The 22,069-nt window shown below is 38.5% G+C and overlaps 1 protein-coding gene across 1 annotated transcript in view; it reads right to left on the bottom strand.

Moving 5' to 3' along the window:
* The window catches only part of DNAH10 (dynein axonemal heavy chain 10), a 53,567-nt gene that overhangs the window by 16,807 nt on the left and 14,691 nt on the right, over positions 1-22,069 (bottom strand). The window contains exons 19-53 of the mRNA XM_035898537.1: positions 21,949-22,051; positions 21,535-21,713; positions 20,674-20,885; positions 20,204-20,360; positions 19,535-19,768; positions 19,310-19,432; positions 18,278-18,511; positions 17,526-17,749; positions 16,770-17,039; positions 16,492-16,675; positions 16,066-16,200; positions 15,504-15,656; positions 14,755-14,943; positions 14,499-14,645; positions 13,437-13,628; positions 13,149-13,267; positions 12,822-12,980; positions 12,375-12,510; positions 12,123-12,245; positions 11,471-11,605; positions 10,938-11,154; positions 10,339-10,458; positions 9,264-9,409; positions 8,703-8,855; positions 7,902-8,162; positions 7,071-7,243; positions 6,603-6,696; positions 5,369-5,536; positions 4,874-5,062; positions 4,214-4,385; positions 3,070-3,273; positions 2,167-2,247; positions 1,552-1,749; positions 758-919; positions 26-200 (exon numbers count right to left, since the gene is read on the bottom strand). Of these exons, the coding sequence (XP_035754430.1) occupies positions 26-200; positions 758-919; positions 1,552-1,749; positions 2,167-2,247; positions 3,070-3,273; positions 4,214-4,385; positions 4,874-5,062; positions 5,369-5,536; positions 6,603-6,696; positions 7,071-7,243; positions 7,902-8,162; positions 8,703-8,855; positions 9,264-9,409; positions 10,339-10,458; positions 10,938-11,154; positions 11,471-11,605; positions 12,123-12,245; positions 12,375-12,510; positions 12,822-12,980; positions 13,149-13,267; positions 13,437-13,628; positions 14,499-14,645; positions 14,755-14,943; positions 15,504-15,656; positions 16,066-16,200; positions 16,492-16,675; positions 16,770-17,039; positions 17,526-17,749; positions 18,278-18,511; positions 19,310-19,432; positions 19,535-19,768; positions 20,204-20,360; positions 20,674-20,885; positions 21,535-21,713; positions 21,949-22,051 (5,921 nt within the window). The remainder of the gene's footprint in view (positions 1-25; positions 201-757; positions 920-1,551; positions 1,750-2,166; positions 2,248-3,069; positions 3,274-4,213; positions 4,386-4,873; positions 5,063-5,368; positions 5,537-6,602; positions 6,697-7,070; positions 7,244-7,901; positions 8,163-8,702; positions 8,856-9,263; positions 9,410-10,338; positions 10,459-10,937; positions 11,155-11,470; positions 11,606-12,122; positions 12,246-12,374; positions 12,511-12,821; positions 12,981-13,148; positions 13,268-13,436; positions 13,629-14,498; positions 14,646-14,754; positions 14,944-15,503; positions 15,657-16,065; positions 16,201-16,491; positions 16,676-16,769; positions 17,040-17,525; positions 17,750-18,277; positions 18,512-19,309; positions 19,433-19,534; positions 19,769-20,203; positions 20,361-20,673; positions 20,886-21,534; positions 21,714-21,948; positions 22,052-22,069) is intronic.

Genomic DNA, 22,069 nt, shown 5'->3' with positions numbered 1-22,069 from the left:
GCTACCGTATATCCAAATGAGTCACCTGATCTCAGTAACATCAGACTTGTCAAGCTTCTGAAGCTCCAGTTTGGCAGCTTCTAAAATAGGCATGACTTCAGCCAAAGCTGTCTCAGCAGCCGCCTTCTCCATAGCAATGATCTTATTCTGTTCCTCTATCTCCACAGCTTTTTCTTCAGCCAGTTTTTTCTTCTCCTCAGCTAGGAATTGTAAAGGCAGGACCATAAATGGATAATTCAAACTTCTATACAGACCATATACTAATATAGATTTGCTCTTGGCTGAAAATCAGAAATTACCATCAAGTCAGTATCTCTTTGTTGCTAGCTTGCCAATGTTTACAGTTCCATCATCAGGTTAGGAACACTGTTAGTGTTCCCCACAACAGCACATGTAATCTCTTTTCCTCTCACACTTCCCTCTGTTTTTCCTCTAACAGTAATGTTCTGAATCAGAAGGTCCCTTTCCTGCTAATGCCTCTTTCCCATGTTATGACCTATACCTTGGAAAGGGAAGACAAGGGCAGGCAATCATAATATTGAGTTGTGTAAAGTACTGTAGGCCAAATATATAGCAAAGATGGCAATCTGGGCAAGATAGGGGACCTACTCTTCAAGCAAAACACTAGATCAGCACAGATAGAACAAGAGGGTTACCTCTAGAAGCAGCTGAAGCTCTCAGAGGGTCTTCCAACCCAACCCAACACAGACTATGGGAGCCTTGCTTAGGGACACTTCAGTAGTTCTAACCTACCTACCTACTTCTGTGTTTGCTGAAATCTCTTTTAACAAAGCCTCACAAGCAGCTGATTTTTCTGCTAGCACAATCTTTTGCTCAGCAAGTTTCTTGTTCAGCTCAACCAGCTGTATGCTAGCTTCCTTCAGTTTAACTAAGCCCCCATCCAGCCGTTTACATTGTGCTAGGTAGAAAAAAAAGGGAGAAATGTTAGTGATTCGTTGATTGTGTACTATCACACAGCAACAGACAATCTCACGGAAGGTAAATATGCTTATAGGTGCACTTTGTACCAAGGCAACCTCGGTTATGAAAGGCAAATGACTCTGGGAGATTTTTGCCTATCCTAAGCCTCCCACCCAAGATGGTGTTAATGTCATTGAGCTGCCACATAGTGGCCCTGTGCCACAGTTTGTTTTCCATATCACACTGTTCACATTTCAGTGCCCACTGAAGTATGAATAAGAACTGCTGCTTGAGGAAGAATATCAAACCTTGAGCTAGGCTGAGCAGGTGTTAGATCTAGTCAGGCTCTTCCCCAAGCAGAGGAGTGTCTAGTTTGGAGATTCTGGCTCAGGTTCATGCACAAAAGAATTTGAGGAGAGCCTCAATTTGACAGGCAAGAGTCTGAACATTCACATGTGGCCAGGATATTGGTCCAATGTCAAAACCAGATGCCAGCACAGCATTTGAGATAGTACTGATAAAATTATTTTTGCATAATGTGGGTAATATGTGAGATTCTCACAAATTTTTTTTCTTTTTAATATATTTCTATCACTTATTAAAAAGTAGAAAACATCTACACAGCCTTACCTAAAATGAACTCATTTTTCTCCTCCAGCAATTTTGAATAGCTATGGATAAAATCAAGGTAATTCTTTGGTGTGACATGGTTGCTACGTCTCAGTTTCTGCAGAAACTTCTTGCTGAAATCCCCTACAGATTCATGCACCAAGACCATGTGCTCAATCACTGACTTGGAGCTCTCTGATGGGATGCGTGTGCTATTTCCTAAAATTGGGCAGAAGAAATAAAAAATTTCAAAGGTTTTGTTGGGTTTTTTAAGAGTCTGCCAATTACCATCTGACTTATGTACAACTAAGCCAGGCACCAGAAAAAGCCTTTTCTGTGGCAAAAAGCAAGATCAAGGCAAAAAGCAAGAGTCAGAAGAGAACCTGGGCTTCCTGGTAGGCAGGCCACATTGCAGAGTTGGGAACTTGAATTTTAGCAATTTTTTAAATCTATTTGAGTAAGAAACTTCCATCCAGAAACATTTTTTGACTGGGATTTTGCATCACCCATTTAGACTCGGGGTAACAAGCACAATGGGAAATCAAATTATGAAATCTACAATAACTGCGAAGTAAAGAATATATTTCTTAGGGTATCCCAAGGGTTAATGGCTTAAAATACTGACATTTTACATACCAACAAAGGATTGTGCAACTGCATACAAAGCCTGGGGAGGCCAGGGCAAGAACCAGTCGATACCAGTGTTGTTGACAAGACCTTAAAAAAAAAGTATAGTGTTATCTGAAAAATTCCTTTGTAAAACTAGACCCTAATCTGCCAGGCAGTCCCGTGCTTAACTTTATTTGCATCAGGAACCTGCAGAATCTGTCTTATTTGACTCCTGCTTAGCAACAATATTTACCACAAAGTCAATACTTCCATTTTGATAGTAAACAACCAACTTTGCACCTGTGTCCTGCTAACTCCAGTGCTATTCTTTAGGCTATACTATTCTTTAGGCTGTACCATTCTACAGGATGCAGTCAAGAGCTGCAACAAGGTATTTTAATGCCTGGGGTTAGGATTCCCACCCATACCCATCTTTCATGTGTCTCTTCAGTCTCTCAGGACTCCTTTCAGCCACCTGCTGAAGCACAGCATCCACCAGGCTCTGGTGTTTCTTCTCTCAGTGGGTGGGTGTCCCTCTCACCATGCCTTTTTTTTGGCTTTGGATACAAAAATGTTTCTCTTACCACCATCCTAGCTTCATAATGATTTAATACCACACATTCTTCTGTAAACTACAGAGGAGAAGCTGCAGACATAGCCTGTACATTTACAATTAAATGAGGATGACCAATTGATTTGTAGCTGTTCAGCTGGAAAATGAACTGATCTGGTAAATGCTAATCAATAATACTCACTGATTTATGGTAATTAACTGGAAAAAAAAAATCATGCACTGCAAAACCTTAATCATGAAACCTGCTCTGCTTAGCTTTAGCTGCCAGACATCTCTGAGTGTCCACTGGAGATTTTCTCTTGCCTGCAAACCCGTATTTCACAGGGAAGGGACTAAGCAGTCTGTACAAGTGATACCTGGGAAATTTCTGCACCACGTTCTCAGACTGTCCCCAACTGGGGACATTCCCAGGACAATGTGAAGGTTGCTTGCACATTTGTTTACAAAATATCGCCAGACACTCTCTTTAGCTGGGTTCACGCCAGCTTTAGTAGCTTCATCTCCAATCTGACCTAGTATGGTGTCTTTTTCATCATCTGGAAAAAGGGCTGGCACCATTCCTGTAACATGAGGACAGAAGAATGCTAGGGAGGACAACCAGTAAGAGAAAACCATATGGCTGGGGATAGGGCAGATGAGAAACCAGATTCACAGATTTAAAACCTAGTTCTGCAAAAATTATTCCGGATATTTTTGAATGAACCTATGCTCTCTATGCTTCCCCCCCTCCTCCAACCCCCATGCAAAATAGAGAGGCAGTACTTAGGATGATGTGAGGGGATTTAGAGGAATAATTAAATCATTTTGAGGGGGCTTCAGCAATATATACAAAATGTCACAGGAACATAAACTGCTTTTAACACTGCAAAGAAAATCTGCATTAGTGTCTAGAAACCATCAATTCACATTTTCATTCTCTCAATCATGCGGCAAATATTGCATAAGTTACCTAATGACAGACATAAGCAGACTAGGAACAGGGAAAACTAGACTAAGGAAAGGGATAAGATTTAACACATTTGTTTTCAAATCAGACTGAGTAGGAACTTCTATGGAGAGGGTGGTCACACAGTGCCAGCTGCTGCTCATTTTCAGCTGCTGCATACTCTAAAAGATACTAAACTACATTTTAGGACATATGTATAAAAGCAGTTGCTGCAGTTAGGTGAATACTATACAAAAGCCAAGGGGACAAAAGGTGGGTTTATGGCCAAATGCAGCTGAAGTTACACCTCAGTCTTGGAAGAAATCTGAGACTCCCAAAACATACTGATCAGCTTGAATTAACCCTGTAGCCTTCCCAGACATATAAATGACTGTAAGAAGATGCCAAAAAGCCATTATTAAGGCCAAGATCATTTCAGGTAGTACTGAAAGGTGTAACTAACTAAAGCAGCAGAGGACACAGGGTGAAACAGTAATAGCTAGATGAAGGGTACATTTGAGATTATGAGTCACAAGTAGATACTGATCGGGAGTAATTGAGGCTGCCTGTGCCACCTGAAGTTAACATGTTGTTGATGAGTTCCAGGAAACTCTCTTCTGCTACATGAGCATCTGTAAACAAGAAGACTATTGACTTGTTCTCAATACCCAGCTTCTGGTACAAATTTTTCAAATCTTCTCGGAAATTATTTTCTCCATATCCTCGACTCAAGATGATCTCAAATACCTAAGGATGCAAACATATACTGAGAAGACACAGGTGGACTCAACATGATGGTAACTCTGAATTTGGTTTGGCCCCTATCATCAATAAATGGGTAAGTATAAAAAAAAAAATAAGCACTACATTCTTTTTAAAAATTACTTTTGTACAACCCTGCAGGACTGCATTTTTATATTGCTTGGTGTTCATCTTCCTTTTTTGTTCTTCCCTTCCAAGCCTCTGTAAGAGACTGAAAGTACCTCTGAGAGAGGAACATTTCCTATCTGAAATATTACAGTATCAATGACAAGGTTCCTCATGCAGCACCGGAGTGCTGCTGTAATACAGGTAAGCAACAAAAGCAGTAGTTAGGGACTATTAGCTGTTCGTCATCAAACCCATCCTCGCTTTCTGTCTTTCTGACTGACTTCCGTTCCCTGCCCCCAATTTAATCCTGATCACAATATTGCTTTCCTTGTCTTCTTTCATTGCAAAGATGCAGGGTCACTAACCTCACACCCAGCTGTATAGGCAGCCAGTCTTGTTAGAGACTGCTTTCCTGAGCCTCCCACTCCTATCAGCAGGGCATGCCCATGATCCATCCGTATGATGCGATGTACATGGATTAAATGCTCCAAAGCATCATCAAAAAGAACCAGATTCATTTTAATATTAACTTCATTATATTCCTCCAAAATCTCCTGCAGAGAAAGGTGGGCAGAATGTTACTAGGAGACCAAAGAAACAATTAAAAACATTAATAAAATAATAACACATTTAGCAGCATTATTCCTTTCCCCTTCCTCAGGGAAAATAAACTATTGGAAAACCCTGCCAACTCTGTAGCTGATCCTCAATTTTGATTACTGCAGACCCAGAATGGGTAACATAAAATTCTAGGTGCACACAGAAAGAGAACAGATTTCCTACAGTTTGAGGCAGGCTCCTGCCCATTCCTCAGGCACAAGAGACAGAATCAGGCACAGTTCCAAGCTGATGCACACTACCTGAAAGAGAGCTTTTGCTGCATCATAGTCTTGGATATCTTCATAAATACGAGGTTCTCCTTCACTCAGTGCCATTCTGAAATCTCCAAAAAGAATAGGATCCCTCATGGCCTGCTCCAAGTCATCTCTGAAATTCTCTTCAATCAGGTTTTTTATATGACCTTGTACCTTCAAGGATATGAAATGAGTCAGGCAACAAAAAGCAGATGATTCTGAATCCAGTAAAACTTAGAAGGGTGATAATGCAGATTCTTGCTCAAATACTGATTTCAAGGGTTTACTTATGTCATAGAAGATCCAAAGACCACAGCCTCCTATTGTGTTCTGTGTATCATCTAAAATGATCTAATAGGCAGTTGAACCATTCAAGCCAATGGACCACAGAAATTTGAGACAGAAAAGGATAAGCCTGTTAAAAAAAATGCCTTCTTATATATTGATGTAAATATTATATTAATAAACCTTCCTTCTCAGCATTCACAGATGTCTCACCACCAAGATTTGTCACAAATCTTGTAAGTCTGAATGAATGTACAAATATAGAAAAGTTGCGATATAATTACTCCGAATTGTGAAAATTGAGCTGGAAATGTATCTTTGTATGTTAGAGGAAAAAGTTTTAAGCAGAACAATCTGAAGCCATCTTAATCTGCCTCTTTTCATTTAAGCAAGTTGTTTCGCAAGTTGCTTATATGTAAGTAAACTTTACCCCAATTCCTCCCCTAATTCTCAAGGTATAAAGCTGGTGTCATTCTCTCTTGTGTTTTAAGATACAATCTGGAGCATTTTCCAGTTTGTGTAACAACCAAAACTGAATCCATAGTTTTAAGGACTCAGCTCTTACCCTTCTTTTTCCTTCTTGATTGTATATTCACATTCTGATACAGTTCTTCCTAAAGAAAAATATGGACTTGAAGTGATTTCCTGAGTTTTCCCCTGCACTGCTCTCACACTTCGTCACCTGTGCCACTGCTAACCAATTTTCCTGGACAGGCAAACCGAGTGACACTTTCCATTCCTTCAGCAGATCTGCTCACTTAGTCTGCCATAGTCACTTTTTTTTAGAAAAGAAAACTCTATGGGCCATGTTTTAAATTAATGGAGCAACATAGTGGTTAGACGAGTCTGCAGTGTGACTACAGGACCTGAGTGCAACAGTTGGTAATGTTGCTGTTGCAAATTAGTTGCCATAGTAATAGTCAGTGACTACTAAAAGTTGAAAGAAATTACTCACCAATGCTTTGTCTGCTTCATTAATCAGCCTGTCATGGAAAACCCTCAGGCACTCATTTCTCCAGACTCTTACCATCTGGGTCACTGTTTGAAACCTGAATTAACATTAAAATATCAGACTGCACCAAACGAGCTGGCATGATTCCTAACGCCATACAGTTAATAACCCTGACCAAATTCTGGATAGATTTTTTTTTACTCTTTTTGGTTTTGCTCTTTTCATAATAACTAATTTGCTTGCATTTTTACTTCTGGATATCTTATTTAAGAAAGGCTAATGCATCAGCGTTTGTCATCAAGAGTAAGATCAGAGTTTAGGATGTTCATGAATATTTTCTAATTTTGGCAAAGATTTAATGAAAAGTGACCAAATGTGACTGATTTCATGTACCAAATTACCTCATCTTCACCCACATTCATCCAATATAAATAGGTGTAGGACCACTGAAGACGATTTTTCTATTCTTACCTCTCTGGAGTTGTAAGAATAAGTCCATTATAGACCCTGGAAAGATCCCGGAGGTTAAAGATGTAATGGAATTTGGAAGGAGTAGGCGGTAGGTCACAAATAATCATTTTATAAAGCTCCAAAGTACACACAGTAATCTTGTCAGAGATGGTTGATATAGACTCATTAAACATCTGCAAACAAGAGAAAGAAGAGGTGTTTTTAATGAGGCAGCCCAGAGAGAACTCAATGCTATTAAACATATCCTGCTTTCCAGCTTTTAAACCTGCTTGATATATTTTAAATAACTGAGGGCAAACATTTTCAAAAATTCATACTCCTCTGTAGTATGAACATTCTGCAGTTAAATGTTTTGGGCAGGCCCCATCTTCACTCCTGACCTCGCACAGTGCTGAAGATAATATCAAACTCCATGACTGGAATTACCACAGCATTTCTACAGCAGAAAAAAATAAACAGCTCTTTTCTTATATAATGTTGCAGGTTACTTGCTTGTAATGCAGTCTTCTGCATTATATTAAATTTTTCACTGTCATTCAGGAAAGAGTTTGCTACCTTTGTGTATTTGGCCACAGGAACCATAACCAAATTGTTCGCGTTTCAACCTATGAAAAGCACCAGGTTTATAAATTACCTGCTGACTTGAATGTTTACATACTACTCAAGAATTTATCCAAACAGTGTAAACCCATTGAGAATGAGAAGAGGAAGGGAAAGGTTAGCATGAGGTTCTAAATATAATAAAGCCTGATAACAGAAGATTTCAGGACTTGCGATAACAAATAAATGTCTATTTAAAAATACTAAACATGTTAAAAACAGTGAAATTACCGCAGTGTGGCCTTTCAGGATGGAGGCATAGATCAAATTCAGCGATTGCTCAGAAGGAAAGGGTATGTTAAAAACACTGAAGAGTGAGATGAATCGAGGGTCAACTTCATTCCGACCTCCTCCAGCCTTCCCCATGGCAGCAATAAAATCCAGGTCTCGAAGAAGTTTACAGTTCATCTCCTTGCCACGGTCATACAAGAAACCTTTTTCTAGCAGCAGCTTCAACAGGGCAATGGGTTGCTGTGTGCCATACTCATCAACCTTTGTAATATAAAAGAATCAAGATATTTAAAGCACAGTACATCAGCATGCCAATTACTGCTATAAATGTGGAAATATTGTGCTCGATACTCAGAAGAACATTAGAAGGACTAAGTGACACTTTCTAAAGCTCTAGCATTGATTGTGAACATTCATTCCAATGTCTCCCATGGGGAAAGTGCCTCTTCTCCAAGATAAACTAAATGCACACATAATGTTTTGCACCATTTGTAAAGAGAAAGAGATGGTTTCCACAATACACAACCTGCAGCAAATATCAGGCCACCGAGACATGATTTTAATGGCATAAAGAAATGATCCAACAGGATCTCTCTTACATATAGGACAAATATTGTTATAGACAGAAACACCCCCTGCTGCACACAAATCCAACTCTTCTGAAGATCCTAAGCTGAAATCCAGTCATGCACTTACCATGAATCTCCTTGACTTGTGATTCATTGGATCTGTGTATGAAGGGACCACGTCAGTGCCACCCCAAATGTTTCTATACTACTGTGCAAACTATTGGCAGCTTACCCTTGGCATATTCATATCATCCATGAAAATAATGAGGCGTTTTCCCATAGGGGGGCCGTAAGTGTCTTTAGTTCGTTTCTCTACATTTGTCTCTAGGTTTCTCTGAATGTCCATTGATGTTGTACGAGAAGAGAAGTTAATTACTAGCAGTAGCTACAAAGGGGAGGAAATGGATAAGAATGTATTTTTACCTGTTCTTTTTTTTAACTAGATGATTCAAAAAATGTTCTTTATGTTAGACTGTCAGACATACAGGAAACACTTCTCTGGTCCATTTATTCACTTGAATTACAGATGACAAAGAAAAGTAATCCCATTCTTAGCACTTCGATAATACATACTTACTTTATAAAATTGAGTCTGTACATGGTAGAACAGAACAAAACATCTTTGATCCTGAAAGATTCTCAAATCATTCACACACTTTGGGTTTGAGCTTGCAGTCATGTTACCAAAGTCAATATTGCTACCCACAGACTCAGGCTTCACAATGCAAATTTAACACAAGGACAAAGAACAAAAATGCGTCTTTACAAACAAGGCAAAATGCCTCATACATACATTGAGGTCTCTGTTCAGATTGTTTAGGAAGTTTTGTGTAGTTGCTGTTTTAGATGTACCCGATTCACCTACAAGAACAACCGGGCGTTTTATTTTTACCATCTGTTCTAGTAACCAAGTAGTGCGTGTTGTATCCACTGTAGGCACTGAAAAAGATCATGAATATGATAGCAGGTTAAATTAAAATGCAGTACAGCTGAGGGATTTATATTTATAGAATAGTGCTGGATCAGATTCTCAAGGTATTAACATACAGTTGCACAGAGACATACTTTGAAATATCAACTCACTAACAATGTTGAAAGAAAATTTTAATTGATCAACCATCTCTTTTCAGCTTTTATCATTGGGATCTTTTCTCCTATAAATATATCTAAAAAGAAATTATCTTCCATGTAGGAGGGTCATAGACTGGTTAAGCTCCATTTAATCCCTATTTCAAGGATATAATCAGGATTTATTTGGATCACAAGCATTTTCCCAGAACTCTACAGAGATTAATTTTGTTCTATGTGAATAGCCTGCCATTAAGAGCAACTTTAGAGATCATATAATTATCTCTTGGGTCAGTGAAGTTAACCTGTGCTTGCTGAAGTATTACTATAAAGTAACCTGCATTAATTTGTCCTTAACTATGAAAAGCACTTGTCACCATTATACAGTGCTTGAAGTAACAACTAATAACAGCCTTAAGAATGTAATTTTTATCTACCAAGTACTTGAACCACAGAGCTGACATTTTTTCTAGAGTTTCTGGTAGAGAAGACTGTGAATTTTCTGCTATTCTGGCTTATAAAGGCCATTGTTAGCTCCTAATAAGCCTTATTAACCGAAACAAGCTTTTCATCCCTTCCTTGTTTCTTTATTACACACTGCTGTAAATATCAGCTCTATTCCTGCTAAACTACTATGACAAGAACATTAAAGAAATTTATCTGTGCCATCACAAGAAACTGAACCTGAGTAGATGACCTTCAGTACAGAAAGAGGTTGTCTCACGTTAAGTGCCATGCACTCAGCGGTGGCATATTATAAATTAAAGGCATATCATCACTATATTTTATCTTACACTCACCTAGAATGTCACGAAATTTCATTTGAGGCTTATGAATATATTCAGGAACAAGTTTCATCCAAGGTACCCACTTTTTTTGAAATCCATCAAAATGAAAGTCATACAAAGTTGGCAGCTGACCTGCAAACCATTAAGCAACTGGAGGTTTTCTATGACACTGAAATATTTCATAAGAAAATAATCTGATTGAGATGAAAGTGAAGGGTAAGATTCAGGACCAAGTTGGGCAACACTGTGTTCTGTTTACTTGTCATTTAACCCAGTAAGACATCAAGCAAAATTCTCCTGCTCCAGCACTTGGATCATTCTATCGTTTTTTAAGCACCTTCCACTGGCTTTCCTTTCATGTTTTATTTTTCCTTTCACTGTTTATCTCTTCATCTTGGCATAGAAAAGTACCATTCTGTGAGGACAGACCAGTAGCTAAAAGTCCTCTAGCATCAGTATCACTACATGGTTTTCAGGGATAGGCCTTCAGAGAGCATATTTTGCAGCCAGGATAGCTAGCTGGAAGGAAGAACAATGTTCTACCTTCATTGAAACTCACACTTTTCTAATATAATCAATGGGATTCAGAATAAATTATGACAAGATCCTACCTGGCAGCTCCCCTGGCTTAGCCAGGATGTTGTCGTCATGAACAGTAGACATGCAGGAAATACGTTTAACATTTTCATCAAATTTAATTCTCCCAGCATCGAGAAGAGTAGCACCTAAGGAGGAATACAAAGCTTCCAAGAAAAAACACTCCAGAATATCAGGATCATCAGGCTGTACCACAATTAGAGCTTCCAGCATCACAGTCAACTGCACCACCTGTTGTAAAACAAGACAAAACTGTAAACAGACTTGCCATTCGGATGCATGAAAACTCTTAATATGTTTTCAGGTGTTTGAGTGTTTGCTGATCTTTTATCCTTACAGATGTATCTACTGATATGAGTATTAATGACAGTAGAATAGCATTGTTAGGAACTTACTGTTTCTTTTGTCTCTTGATGCTCATCACTAGCGAACTGACATTTCAGCATGGACTCTACTCCTGTACTTTCTTTGGGAGGTTTTTACTCTCTCCACCATCCCATTTCTCTTTTTAGATAAACTTTTTCAATCTTTATTCTCTATTCCTTACCATATTTAAATCTGTTTGAGGAACAATGGTCTTCAGCCTTTCTCCATGTTTGCCATCCACAATTCCCTCTACAATCATATCGATAAGGTAGGGCACATATTTTTGAAAGAGACGATCCAATTCAATTCTCTCTTGCTGAGAAACGAAAAGGACATAATTCAGCACAAAGAAAACCTGGAAAGGTGATTTTTGACAGCAGAGCCTCCCATCAATACCTGGCTGACCAAGTACAGTTGTTCTTGCAGGAATCACTTCTACCAAAGACAGGGTATAGTCACATGAAGAAATGTGACACTGTTGTATGGACTGGGTTCTCAGCAGGTGAGGATCTGCATTCACTAAGTGCTAGCAACTAAGTTGTCTTACTTCAGCTCCCTGTGAACTTGAGTTTTTAATTTAAATGTAAGAAACAAGAACCTAAGCAATCTCACTGTTAACTCTTTGGAGATCAGGTAGACTGATTTCTTGGTTCTTCACTTCTCAGAAACAATCAGAAGTTAGAAAAGCTAGGAACTAGCCCTCTGCTGCAGGCCTAGTGATTAGATTTATTGTCAGAAAATCAGACTGCCTTTACAAAGGTGTTTTTTTTCACAGCTGTCTACAGTTCAGTATTCAATACAGATACTCTCTGAACAAGTGCAGAAATTCCCACCTCATTTCCTCTTTCTTGGATCCACTTCTGCCAGTAGGGCTTATATTTCAGATTTTTAGGATCTACAAAGACCATTCCACAGCGGGATACTGTGGCAGGAGATGCATACTGTAAGTCACCAACCTATAAAATAATCATACAAGACAATCATACACTTAAACAAAGAACAGCGACAGTAACTGCTTTTCAGGCTTTGTAGACCCATCTGTATCTAACCATTCCCATGTATTAAATGGTACAGTCATTACTTACCTCAAACAACAAAGCACAGTGCGACTGAAGTCTAATCCGCTCCCCATTTGCCAGGGTCAATAACTTGTTGTCATCCATGACAGAATTCATGTTTTCAACCCAGAGAGCATCCACATCTCCATCAAACAGAATGTACCTGTGGATATAGGGGCCAAGAGGCACTGACAAATCTCTGATTTTAGTAACATATTTCAGAATTCGGGTGTGCCACCAATAGTGTCAATGTCAGTCCAGGTGTTTTGAAGCCTCCCATTCATTTTTGATAACTGCATAGTTTCCATCCATCTCACTGAGGCTGGAAACTCACAGAAGACAGAAAACCTCCTAGATACTATTTATTTAGCTTTTTTTTTTTTAATAGTGCAGTATCAAGTATTTAAAATAAAATAAAACACTGATGTAAAACTCAGTACCTAAAAATCATCACAATGATTTCTAGTTGTCTACCTTCGCTCTTTCTTTTCAGTAGGCCTGTTGATATCCCGAAAAATGTTTGACAGGACTCCATCTGTCCAGTCTCGTGTGGTAGGGTCAAGGATCCCATACAGCTCAATCACACTCATAGCTTTAGGGTTCAGTGTGTAAAGCTTTGTCAATAATCCTAGCCTAGAGATACAGCAAGAAAAGCAATATTAAAATGACACAATACCTTCTCCTGTTAACCCAAGCATATGTTACGGTCAGCTATTAATCTTGTAATGACTACACAGGGCTGAAAAATGCAGCCTATGCCATTTTGCAACCAGATTTCCATCTACCAAATTTTATACTCACTTGTTTTGGGCCTGGCACAAAGTATTAATGACAACTGACTTGCCACCTCCAGTAGGTCCAACTACCATTGTAGTGTGACGAGTTAACATTGTCTCATACATCTGAACTACTTTATCCACCTGTAAAATAAATATTGATTCAATACACTGCTCTCTGTAATTCTTCTGTGGAAATGATCAGCAGCTGGTCTATACCAGCTAAGCTTTCCTGGAGCCGCTCCAGAGTGCAGCAATGCATATCCAGCCTAACGTTTGTAACAAAAACTCAAGCAATGAACATTTTTTATACCTGGACTGGTAAAACAACATAACCCCCTTCTTCCAGCACTTGTTCTACAGCATCATTAAAGTTAGGATAGCGGACTCGAGGGCAATCCAGACCAGGAAACAGGTCAGAGATTAGGCCAAGGAAGAGAGGCACATCTTCAAACACAAATTTAGGAAGATTCATATCCCGTAGAGCTCTCATCAGTACAACTTCCTAGACAAAACATAGAAGAATCAATCTTTACCAATTATCTAATATGTAGTAACTCCAAACATCTCTAAAAATTATTGCCTGATTACTTTAATACAGCTTTGAGAATGTTTTCTTGGCATCAGTTACCAGTGGAAACAAAGGTTATTTAATAAGATTTAAGCATACTAATAGCTAAGAATAATACACCGCCTTTTTCTACCATATTAGCCAAATGCCAAATGGCTGGAATGACTCGCACCACAGCTTCCCCAATCTGATGTTAAAATAACCAACTGCCAAGTTCTGTAGACCCCTTGAGAGCATCACTTAGACCCTAACTTCCTGCCAACCTGCAGTGTGCATCTGTACATAACATTATAGGAGAGTTTCCTTCAGCTGTCTCCAGGTTCTTAAGAAGAAATCTGAATAACAATTTCCCTAGGCAACTGGGTACCACAACCATATATACAGAAATAAAAAATTGGTGTAAAAGAAAGCCTTAAAAAGCAATGCAACATTGAAAAACTTTCATTTAGAAGTATACTGTACTACTTGAGCTACGCAGCTAACAACTGCATGACTGGAGCACTCACTGTTCAAAAACCAGCTTCCACTATTCATCCAGAGACATTCATCTGGCTCTTTGCGTCCTGGACTTAACAAGAAGTAAAATACCTCATTTTCTATAGATTTCCCTACTTTGAGCTGATTTCTGGTGGTAACTTGCTAGCCAAGGGCATGATGAAATTCAGTAAGAGCAAAGTGAAATAATAAGATGAGTAACACCAGTACTCCTACATTCAATGCAGAAAAACTACAGCAGATGCATAAACACATCCTCTTCCTAATGAAAAAGACGACCTGTCCAGGGTAACTAATTAGCAAATCTACCTCACTGAGGTCTGCTGATCCTCTTTTCAGTTCTCCAGCCATCACCAACACTGACTTAAGGGCCCGCAGTCCAAAATCATAATGATGCTGTTTAGAAAGTTGTTCCTTTGCCAGCTTGTATAGCACTGTCATCTTTTTGGCAAGGATCTGTTTGAGATTTAAGTTAGAGAATCACAAATGTGTAAGTCTCAGCCAAACACTGGCCGTGCATACATGTGTGTGTACATGGGTATGGGTAGCAATAAAATTTTCTTACCTTTGCCGTAAGGAACCCTTCAGAAAAGAGCATGATTTCACAGATTTGCTGAAGATCTGGTACAATAACAACCACAGGCCTGAACAAAGCTTTTACAGACTCAGGGAGCTCAGTCCGGCCAGCATAACCTGGATTCATTGTAATAAAAATGCCCATACGGCTATCAAGGGTAATTTCCTGTCCTTCAAACTAAAGGCATAAGAAAATGTTAGAACAATGTGTATTTGGAAATGAAATAAATAGTACTGTTTGCTCAAAGAGAAAACCAGCAATACTGGGGCACCCACTTAGGACATGTTAAAATATTTAGCTTAGATAGTCATCCAGATACATTCATCCCACTCTTTGTATCTTGGATGTAAACATCAAGATATTTCACATTTCTCAATCAAATTTTCTGTCTGAGGGTTCTGAATTCCAATAAACATCAGTAAATAAAGCCTCACAATCCACATCAAGTTAAGTTACTCTTCTCCCTAATTACTGTTATACTATTATCCCATTTACTTACTATTATCCTATTTAGCTTACTTTTATCCCTCTTCACCAAGGAAAAACCTAGCAAAGGATTAGGAAATCAACAAGGATTTAACATCTCGGAAACTGAGAGTACATACTCTGGAGTTTGAAATGTTCAGCACAAATGAATTACAGAAGAAGCTTTCAAGCCAATGATGGGGTCTAACCCTGAACCTTGGCCTCAAAAACAAGATCAGCCTTCACAGCTACTCTTCTTTTTTAGTGTTTACCTGAAATGTTTTCAATTGATTCATTAAAGCATTCCGAATAGTCTGAATCTGAGAAGAAATGACTGAAAGCACGGAAGCATCAATACGATTGAATTCATCAAAGCATCCCCACGCTCCACACTGGGCGAGACCAGAGAAAATTTTACCAACTGCCTAACAAGAACAACAAGAAAAACATCTCATCAATGAATATATAAAACATTCAGTGTCAGCAAATTTTGGAGTATGCTAAAACTCTTAATGTCTGAGTAAAACCTCTGGGTACTTATATATGTAGGAGCTAGTAATCTGTCGTAAGGTCTTGCAATAATACCTTGCCAAGTGCAGATTGCCTATGATGAACTTAAACACGTCATCTAGTCATTGCCCCACCTGCTTGAAAGCACACGAAATTCCTTCAAGAATTTATTCAAAATAAACATTTTTATTATAATTCATTATCAGTTGACATGATATCTCTAAGGGAGGCACCTATTCAGAAATTCAGAATATGTCCTTTTCCTAGGCACTGCAAAGGAGCAGTAACTGGCACTTTATCAGAACACAGATCTTTAACTCTTACTTTGAAATCCATGCCTTCTCCACAGTTTGTGACTATGCACAGCAAGCCCAATGCTTTGGCCAGATCCTTAGTTGTTTCTGTTTTCCCTGTACCTGCTGGCCCTGCTGGTGCTCCTCCCAAAAACATTGATAAAGCCTTTGGAGACAGACCAAAAAGCAAAGGAAAGCTTGGGTTACATTTATATTAGGTTGGTAGCAAAATCACAAATGAATCGTTGGGTACAAAAAGCCTTAAATTTTATCTGTGAATGCATTCTACGTTATCTTTGAGGCAATCAGGTTAGAAGATATCACAACTGATTTCAAACATATTAGCGTTCACGTTGGCATCTAGGAGATAGTAGGAAGTGGCAATAAAACAATTATGTGATTGCCTAGAAGTATATTTTAAAAGGGTTTATTAGTAAAAATCTCCTTGAACTTATACCTGTGTGAGTGTAAGATAAATACGATCTGTTAGCGGGGTGATCACAAGACGTCCGTTCAAACCCATATACTCATAACCATATGAAAACGTGCCTGTGCACTGCCGCACATTCAGTTCATCTGGCTCTCGGTCCCAGTAAAAACGCAGCTGGCTTTCCCATTCAAACTCCTGAGCCTGCAGAATGCTACGCAAGAGAGACTTGCTCACATGAGGTAAAAGGATGGAAATACAATTTATGCATGTGGTATTTCCTCAGTAGGTTGGGGGGTGGTGTTTACCTGTCTCTTACAAACGTATCAACAATGTCTCTGGCATGAACATCAATAATGAGAACGGTGTTGTATTTTTTCCTGTCATTTTTGCTCAAAGGCATTGTAATGCGGGTAACCAGGTCATCAATTTGCTTATGCATTTTTTTGGCATAAAGTTTCATTGCCTGTTTTTCTCCCTTCTTCACTTTCCGAAAGACATCCTCTACCTCCCAAGTCCACCACACCTGATTAGCAGCCAGCACCATCATGCCTTGGTAGAGTAACATCCAGTCAACTCTGTGGGAAATACATATAGGGAGGGAGTCTGAGATACTGTTTATTCTAAGTAACTGATCAGGACAGAAAAAAAAAAAAAAAAAAAAAAAAAAAAAGAGTTTCTGATATTTCTGCAACAACTACAACATGAGCCAAACTTTACAGAGATGTACAGAAGGTATGCTGTAGTATTTCAAAAGCCTAGGAAATATTCTGATAGAAAAGCTGTCTATTCCATGTGTAAAGACTGCCAAGTGGAATTCATAGCAAGAAAAACATACTGTGCACACAACACTAAAAATAAAAATTCAAGACTTAGGAAATTAGATAGACAACACAATTTTTTCTGGTCAGTTAAAATACTGCATATGCATGTATTCATATCCCCCCATATACACATACGCAATTGTGTAAAAATTTTAAAAACTGTCTTTATTTTTCTATATTGCTACAGGTTCAAAATAACATATAAGGTATTTGTGTTATCCTTGACACTGATTGTTTCACCTGCTTCTGTCTTCACAGTATCGAAAAATAGCTTCCTTAGTAAGGAGTCTGTTCGTTCGTCTCATTTCTGCTAACACTGCTGTCATCCAATTCTCCACTCTGCCTTCTGCAGCTACAGCCTGCCGGAACTCCATCATCTCCCCCTCAGCTGAAATCATGGCTGTTGCAATTTTCTTATCGTTATCACCATCCTGAAACCTCAGGGAAGCTACGTTATCATACATCTGAAATGCACCAAAGAAGAATTTCACTGGCATTTTAGAAAGAAAGCTTCAAAGATGTGAGTGTATCTAGCCCCCACTTCTTCTTGAAAGAAAATTCCCATGGACTCTGAAGAGAAATGGATCTGACTCGTAAGTAATCACATACAAAATGCTGATATATAGCTCAGCAGCCCAACTGCAGAGTAGACAAGCAGATGATCTGGCCCAAATGGCATTGATTTTTTTTCTAGAAAATAAAGATCTCTCAGGATGTACAGGAGGTTCTTTAATGACTGATCATTCTGGTGTCTCTTGAATGTTCCTCTACCAATGTTCCTCTACTGTAACTGCTACTGACCAGTATAAGAGCCAGGAGAGACTATCAATCTGGTTTGATTTGGTTATTCAGAAGCTTCTTCAAGATGCTGCCAGGTTGCTCTTTTTATGCAATAAATATTAGTGCACCCTTAATAGCATGTACAGTATGGTCTGTTAAACTTTTTAAAGCACCTAAAAGCACAAGGCTCTGTGGAAAGCCAGACATTGTACCTTTATCATATGTTCCTGGACACAAAGTGGGTCACTGCTGCCGAGGATACTAAGCAACTCCTCATCAGATATAAAGAAAAATCTTGGGAAAGCATTTCGCTTGGAATCCAAATAATCATTCAAGCTTTTCTGACATTTCTCCAGCACATCATTTATATGATGGAGGTCTGATAGACGATTTGGGGCTTCACAGGATTTTTTTATTGTTGGTTCTTTTACAGTTTCATCCATTATCTACATAGGGAGAAAAGAAAGTTTAGAAAATACCAAACAGCAATGGATTATACTAAATTATATTTAACTAGTGACAAAGCACACAAGCACCACAAGCAGTATAGGTTCTTACAGAAATTAATTGGACAGAGTTTTAAATATGGTTTCCTATTGCTGCAGTGCTGTATGAAAACATAGAGATGATAGTATGCTTTCAAAGCTGAGAGCATGAAGATACTACTGTAAAAGTAAGTGTAAGCAAGACACGCCTGTATCCCAAGTCATGCAAACATAAGCATATACCTGCCTTTGCTCCTGTATGCAGTGGTACTTCAAGGAGGACAAACATAGCATTTCAGAATCACAGTACTATCTCAATTTTTTCAGACGGGAAAAAGAAAAGTAAGCCATATTCATACTGGGAGTATGTGTTCAGTATGGGAACAGTGGCATTATACCAGGAAAGCCTTTTTAGCATGTATGCAGGTCCTCAATCCATAGAAACACATCTAAGCTTCTTATTATCATAGTAAAAGTAAAAAGACGTATCCAATGAAAGGAAAAGGGGATTCTGCCTGCCCTGTACTGCCAGCCAAGGATCACACCTCTGCCCAGCTTAGCTAAATCAGGAGAAGTCTTCTGTTTATGACAGATGTGAAGCAAAACACAAGTTCCTGGGTTCCCCAATCTCATATTCAATTCATTGTAACGTACCATTCTCAGCATTACAAATGACACAGAAGGCTACAGCTAACTATGGAACTGGAAGCAAAATGCACTAAATAAGCATGTTGATCACAAGTCAAGTCAGTTACTTGCCTTTCTAAACATTCTGTCTACGCTGTCAAATATTTTGGCTTCCTCTGGAAGCTGTGATCTGATATCTCCACCAATAAAGATGCTCTCCAGGTACATCCATTTTCTCTGAACCACCATCCAGATCTAAGAATCAAATGTTACCATCAAAGACCAAAAAAACCCAATAGAAAATCCTGATTATTTATAACAAGCTTTAATTATTTAGTCCAGCACTTTCCTCCCTACCTCAATTACTTCACCAATCAATGACAGAGTTTTTTCCCAGTGGTGAACAGTGGAAAGGAAAGGACCCACAAATCGACTGCCCAAAACACTCTGAAGATTGACATTGTTGTCATCAAGAATCTCTAAAATTTCATCTACAGATCCCAGAACAAAGCCTCGCTTCTCAGTGCCTTTGAAGTACACTTGTACAGTGAATTTCAGGTGTTCCCATGTATCTGCTATTTCCTTCACACCCTGCATGTGAGCATAAAAAGATGCATGTTTCAGTCTTCAAAAATTAGAGAACTATAATCTTAGCATAAAAATTAAATCAATTAATTCAGCAAAATTTTTGCACAGATTTTCTAACTCTGTTTTTTAAAGAAGGGTCGATTAAAAGTATTATGATGGAAACAGAATGGATCCTTCTTCAGATCCTTTTTCATAGGCCAAACTTGCTTATTGCAATAACAGAAATCCAATATACTGCTGCCAAAGCCAAGATAGCTAGGATTCTGTGCTGTGTGGTAGCTTATTAACAGAGCTATTGATTTTAGTTGCCATGAGTTACATTATAGCAGCTCCCTGAGGATGGCCGAACTTGCTGTCATGCCAATATAAAAATCTCAAATAAAACACAGACTGTTATCATCTACGTCTTTTTAGTTTTATTGTGATTTTTTACATTACCTTCTCAATGCTCAGTTCCTTAACAGCAGTTCCAACTATTTCACTGATAACATCTGAGTGTCTGTGAAGTTCCATAGCAAACATATTCTCCAAAGTGAATGTTTCTGTTGTCATTTCAAACCTTGTTCCTGTTCTCTCCATAAGATCTTGCCAATGCCTGTTTTAAATTCACACATTAACAATTGTACCAACCACCATGACACAGTAAAAATGAGAACAACTGTAATTTAATATATAATAATGAAACCATGTTCAGCACTCTACTGTTTAAACAGGTACTAGTATTTTGAATACATAAAGTATCCTAGTCATTGCAGTCACCTGGCATGCTATTACATGAGTTCATTAAGCAGAAAATGAAGTTTCAAGCTGCAGGACATGGCATGACCCCAGTAACTGAAATTAAAAGTTCTAACAGAAACAAAATCTTCCTATACATAGAAAATGGATTTAAATAAATCAAAGCAAACCTTTCTCTTAAAGCTTCATTTTTCAAATCAAGCAACAAAGGAATGGAGTCTCGAAATGCCTTCATTTTTGTTTCCAAGTGAAAGGCTACTGGCATACTGCGTACTTGTTTGGGCAGCTTTCGAAGAGCTTTAAGAAATCCTTCAATTCCTTCCTGAAGAAGCTGGACGTTGAGGTTTATCCAGAGTGTCTGAGACCAATCCTTTTTAGCTGCCTGGGAATGAGGTCATCAGGAAGAAAAAAATTTCCTTTTATTTCTGACCAAAAAAAAAAAAATCTTTCCACTACAGTAGGATCCAGAGACCACAGTCACGACGCAGATGTAATTGTATTAACATTTTACAAACAGAGGAAGAGACAGGTTCATCTCCAAACAGACTCATAGCCAAACACAACCAGTTATATAAGAAATAATCAAAAGGAAATACGGAGAACAGGAAAAGCATCCTTAAGAGCATACTTTACAGGGCATTTTAATTTTGGAAAACTGAAACTTATTTAAAAAGTTAAGATCAATTAAAGCCTGAGATACCCATTGTCACCTGTACACATACTACATCGAAAAGTAGTTCCACTGAAATGATCAGGAGACTTGTTCAGTAAATGCCACCCAGTAATTACTAGGAGGGAGAGAGGTCTGGTGCTATCTGATAAGAGTATGTGTTTGGTCCCTTATGGAGGCACTGTCAGTCCTGTTCTAACATCATTAAAATAATTTCATGGGGATAGTCAATTACAGGTCACAGCTTACAGAACAGAGTCAAGAGTAACTAGAGGACGATGCAGCCCCTTCTTCTCTCCCCCACCTTTTCTGTATGTATGTGCATGAATACATGTGTGTCTGTGTATACACAGTAACTTACTCTTTGTAATTCATAAATTTCATAGATCTGCTTTAGACCTTTCATATCATTCTGTGCTTTCATTAAGTCAGGGTACACTGTAACTGGCAAGTCGAAAAGTTTCTCAACACTGCCCAGTTCCTGATGAATTTTTTCCAGCTTTTCCATTTCTTTTTCAAAAATGGCCATGAGTTCCAATCCTGGGAAAGGAGAGGAATTCTTCTAGATAAACAATCCCATGGAACATGGGGAATAAATAAGACAGAATTTGCATATAGTCTGTAGAAGTTATAGTACTAAAAATGTCACATTCCTGGTTGATCAGTTTGCATGTTAATAAGGAAAGCAAAATTTTCTTGTTTTACATAGACTTTGAAGAATTGTCCAAAGACTAATATTTTTAAGGCATCACTTTACACACATTAATCCATTTACCTTTATCAAGATCTTCCCCAACAGCACCAGGCCCCTCGGTCATGAATTTATGGAAGAAATCTCCTATCTCTTTGCTGTAGTCCTCAATTTGTTGCTGTGTAATCTAAAGAGAACAGTGTTT

The sequence above is a fragment of the Egretta garzetta genome, unplaced genomic scaffold (genome assembly GCF_000687185.1).
Source record: "Egretta garzetta isolate BGI_Z169 unplaced genomic scaffold, ASM68718v1 scaffold447, whole genome shotgun sequence".
Lineage (NCBI taxonomy): Eukaryota > Metazoa > Chordata > Aves > Pelecaniformes > Ardeidae > Egretta > Egretta garzetta.
The sequence above is the reverse complement of the archived record's forward strand: the minus strand, read 5'-3'. Positions and strand labels throughout refer to the sequence as shown.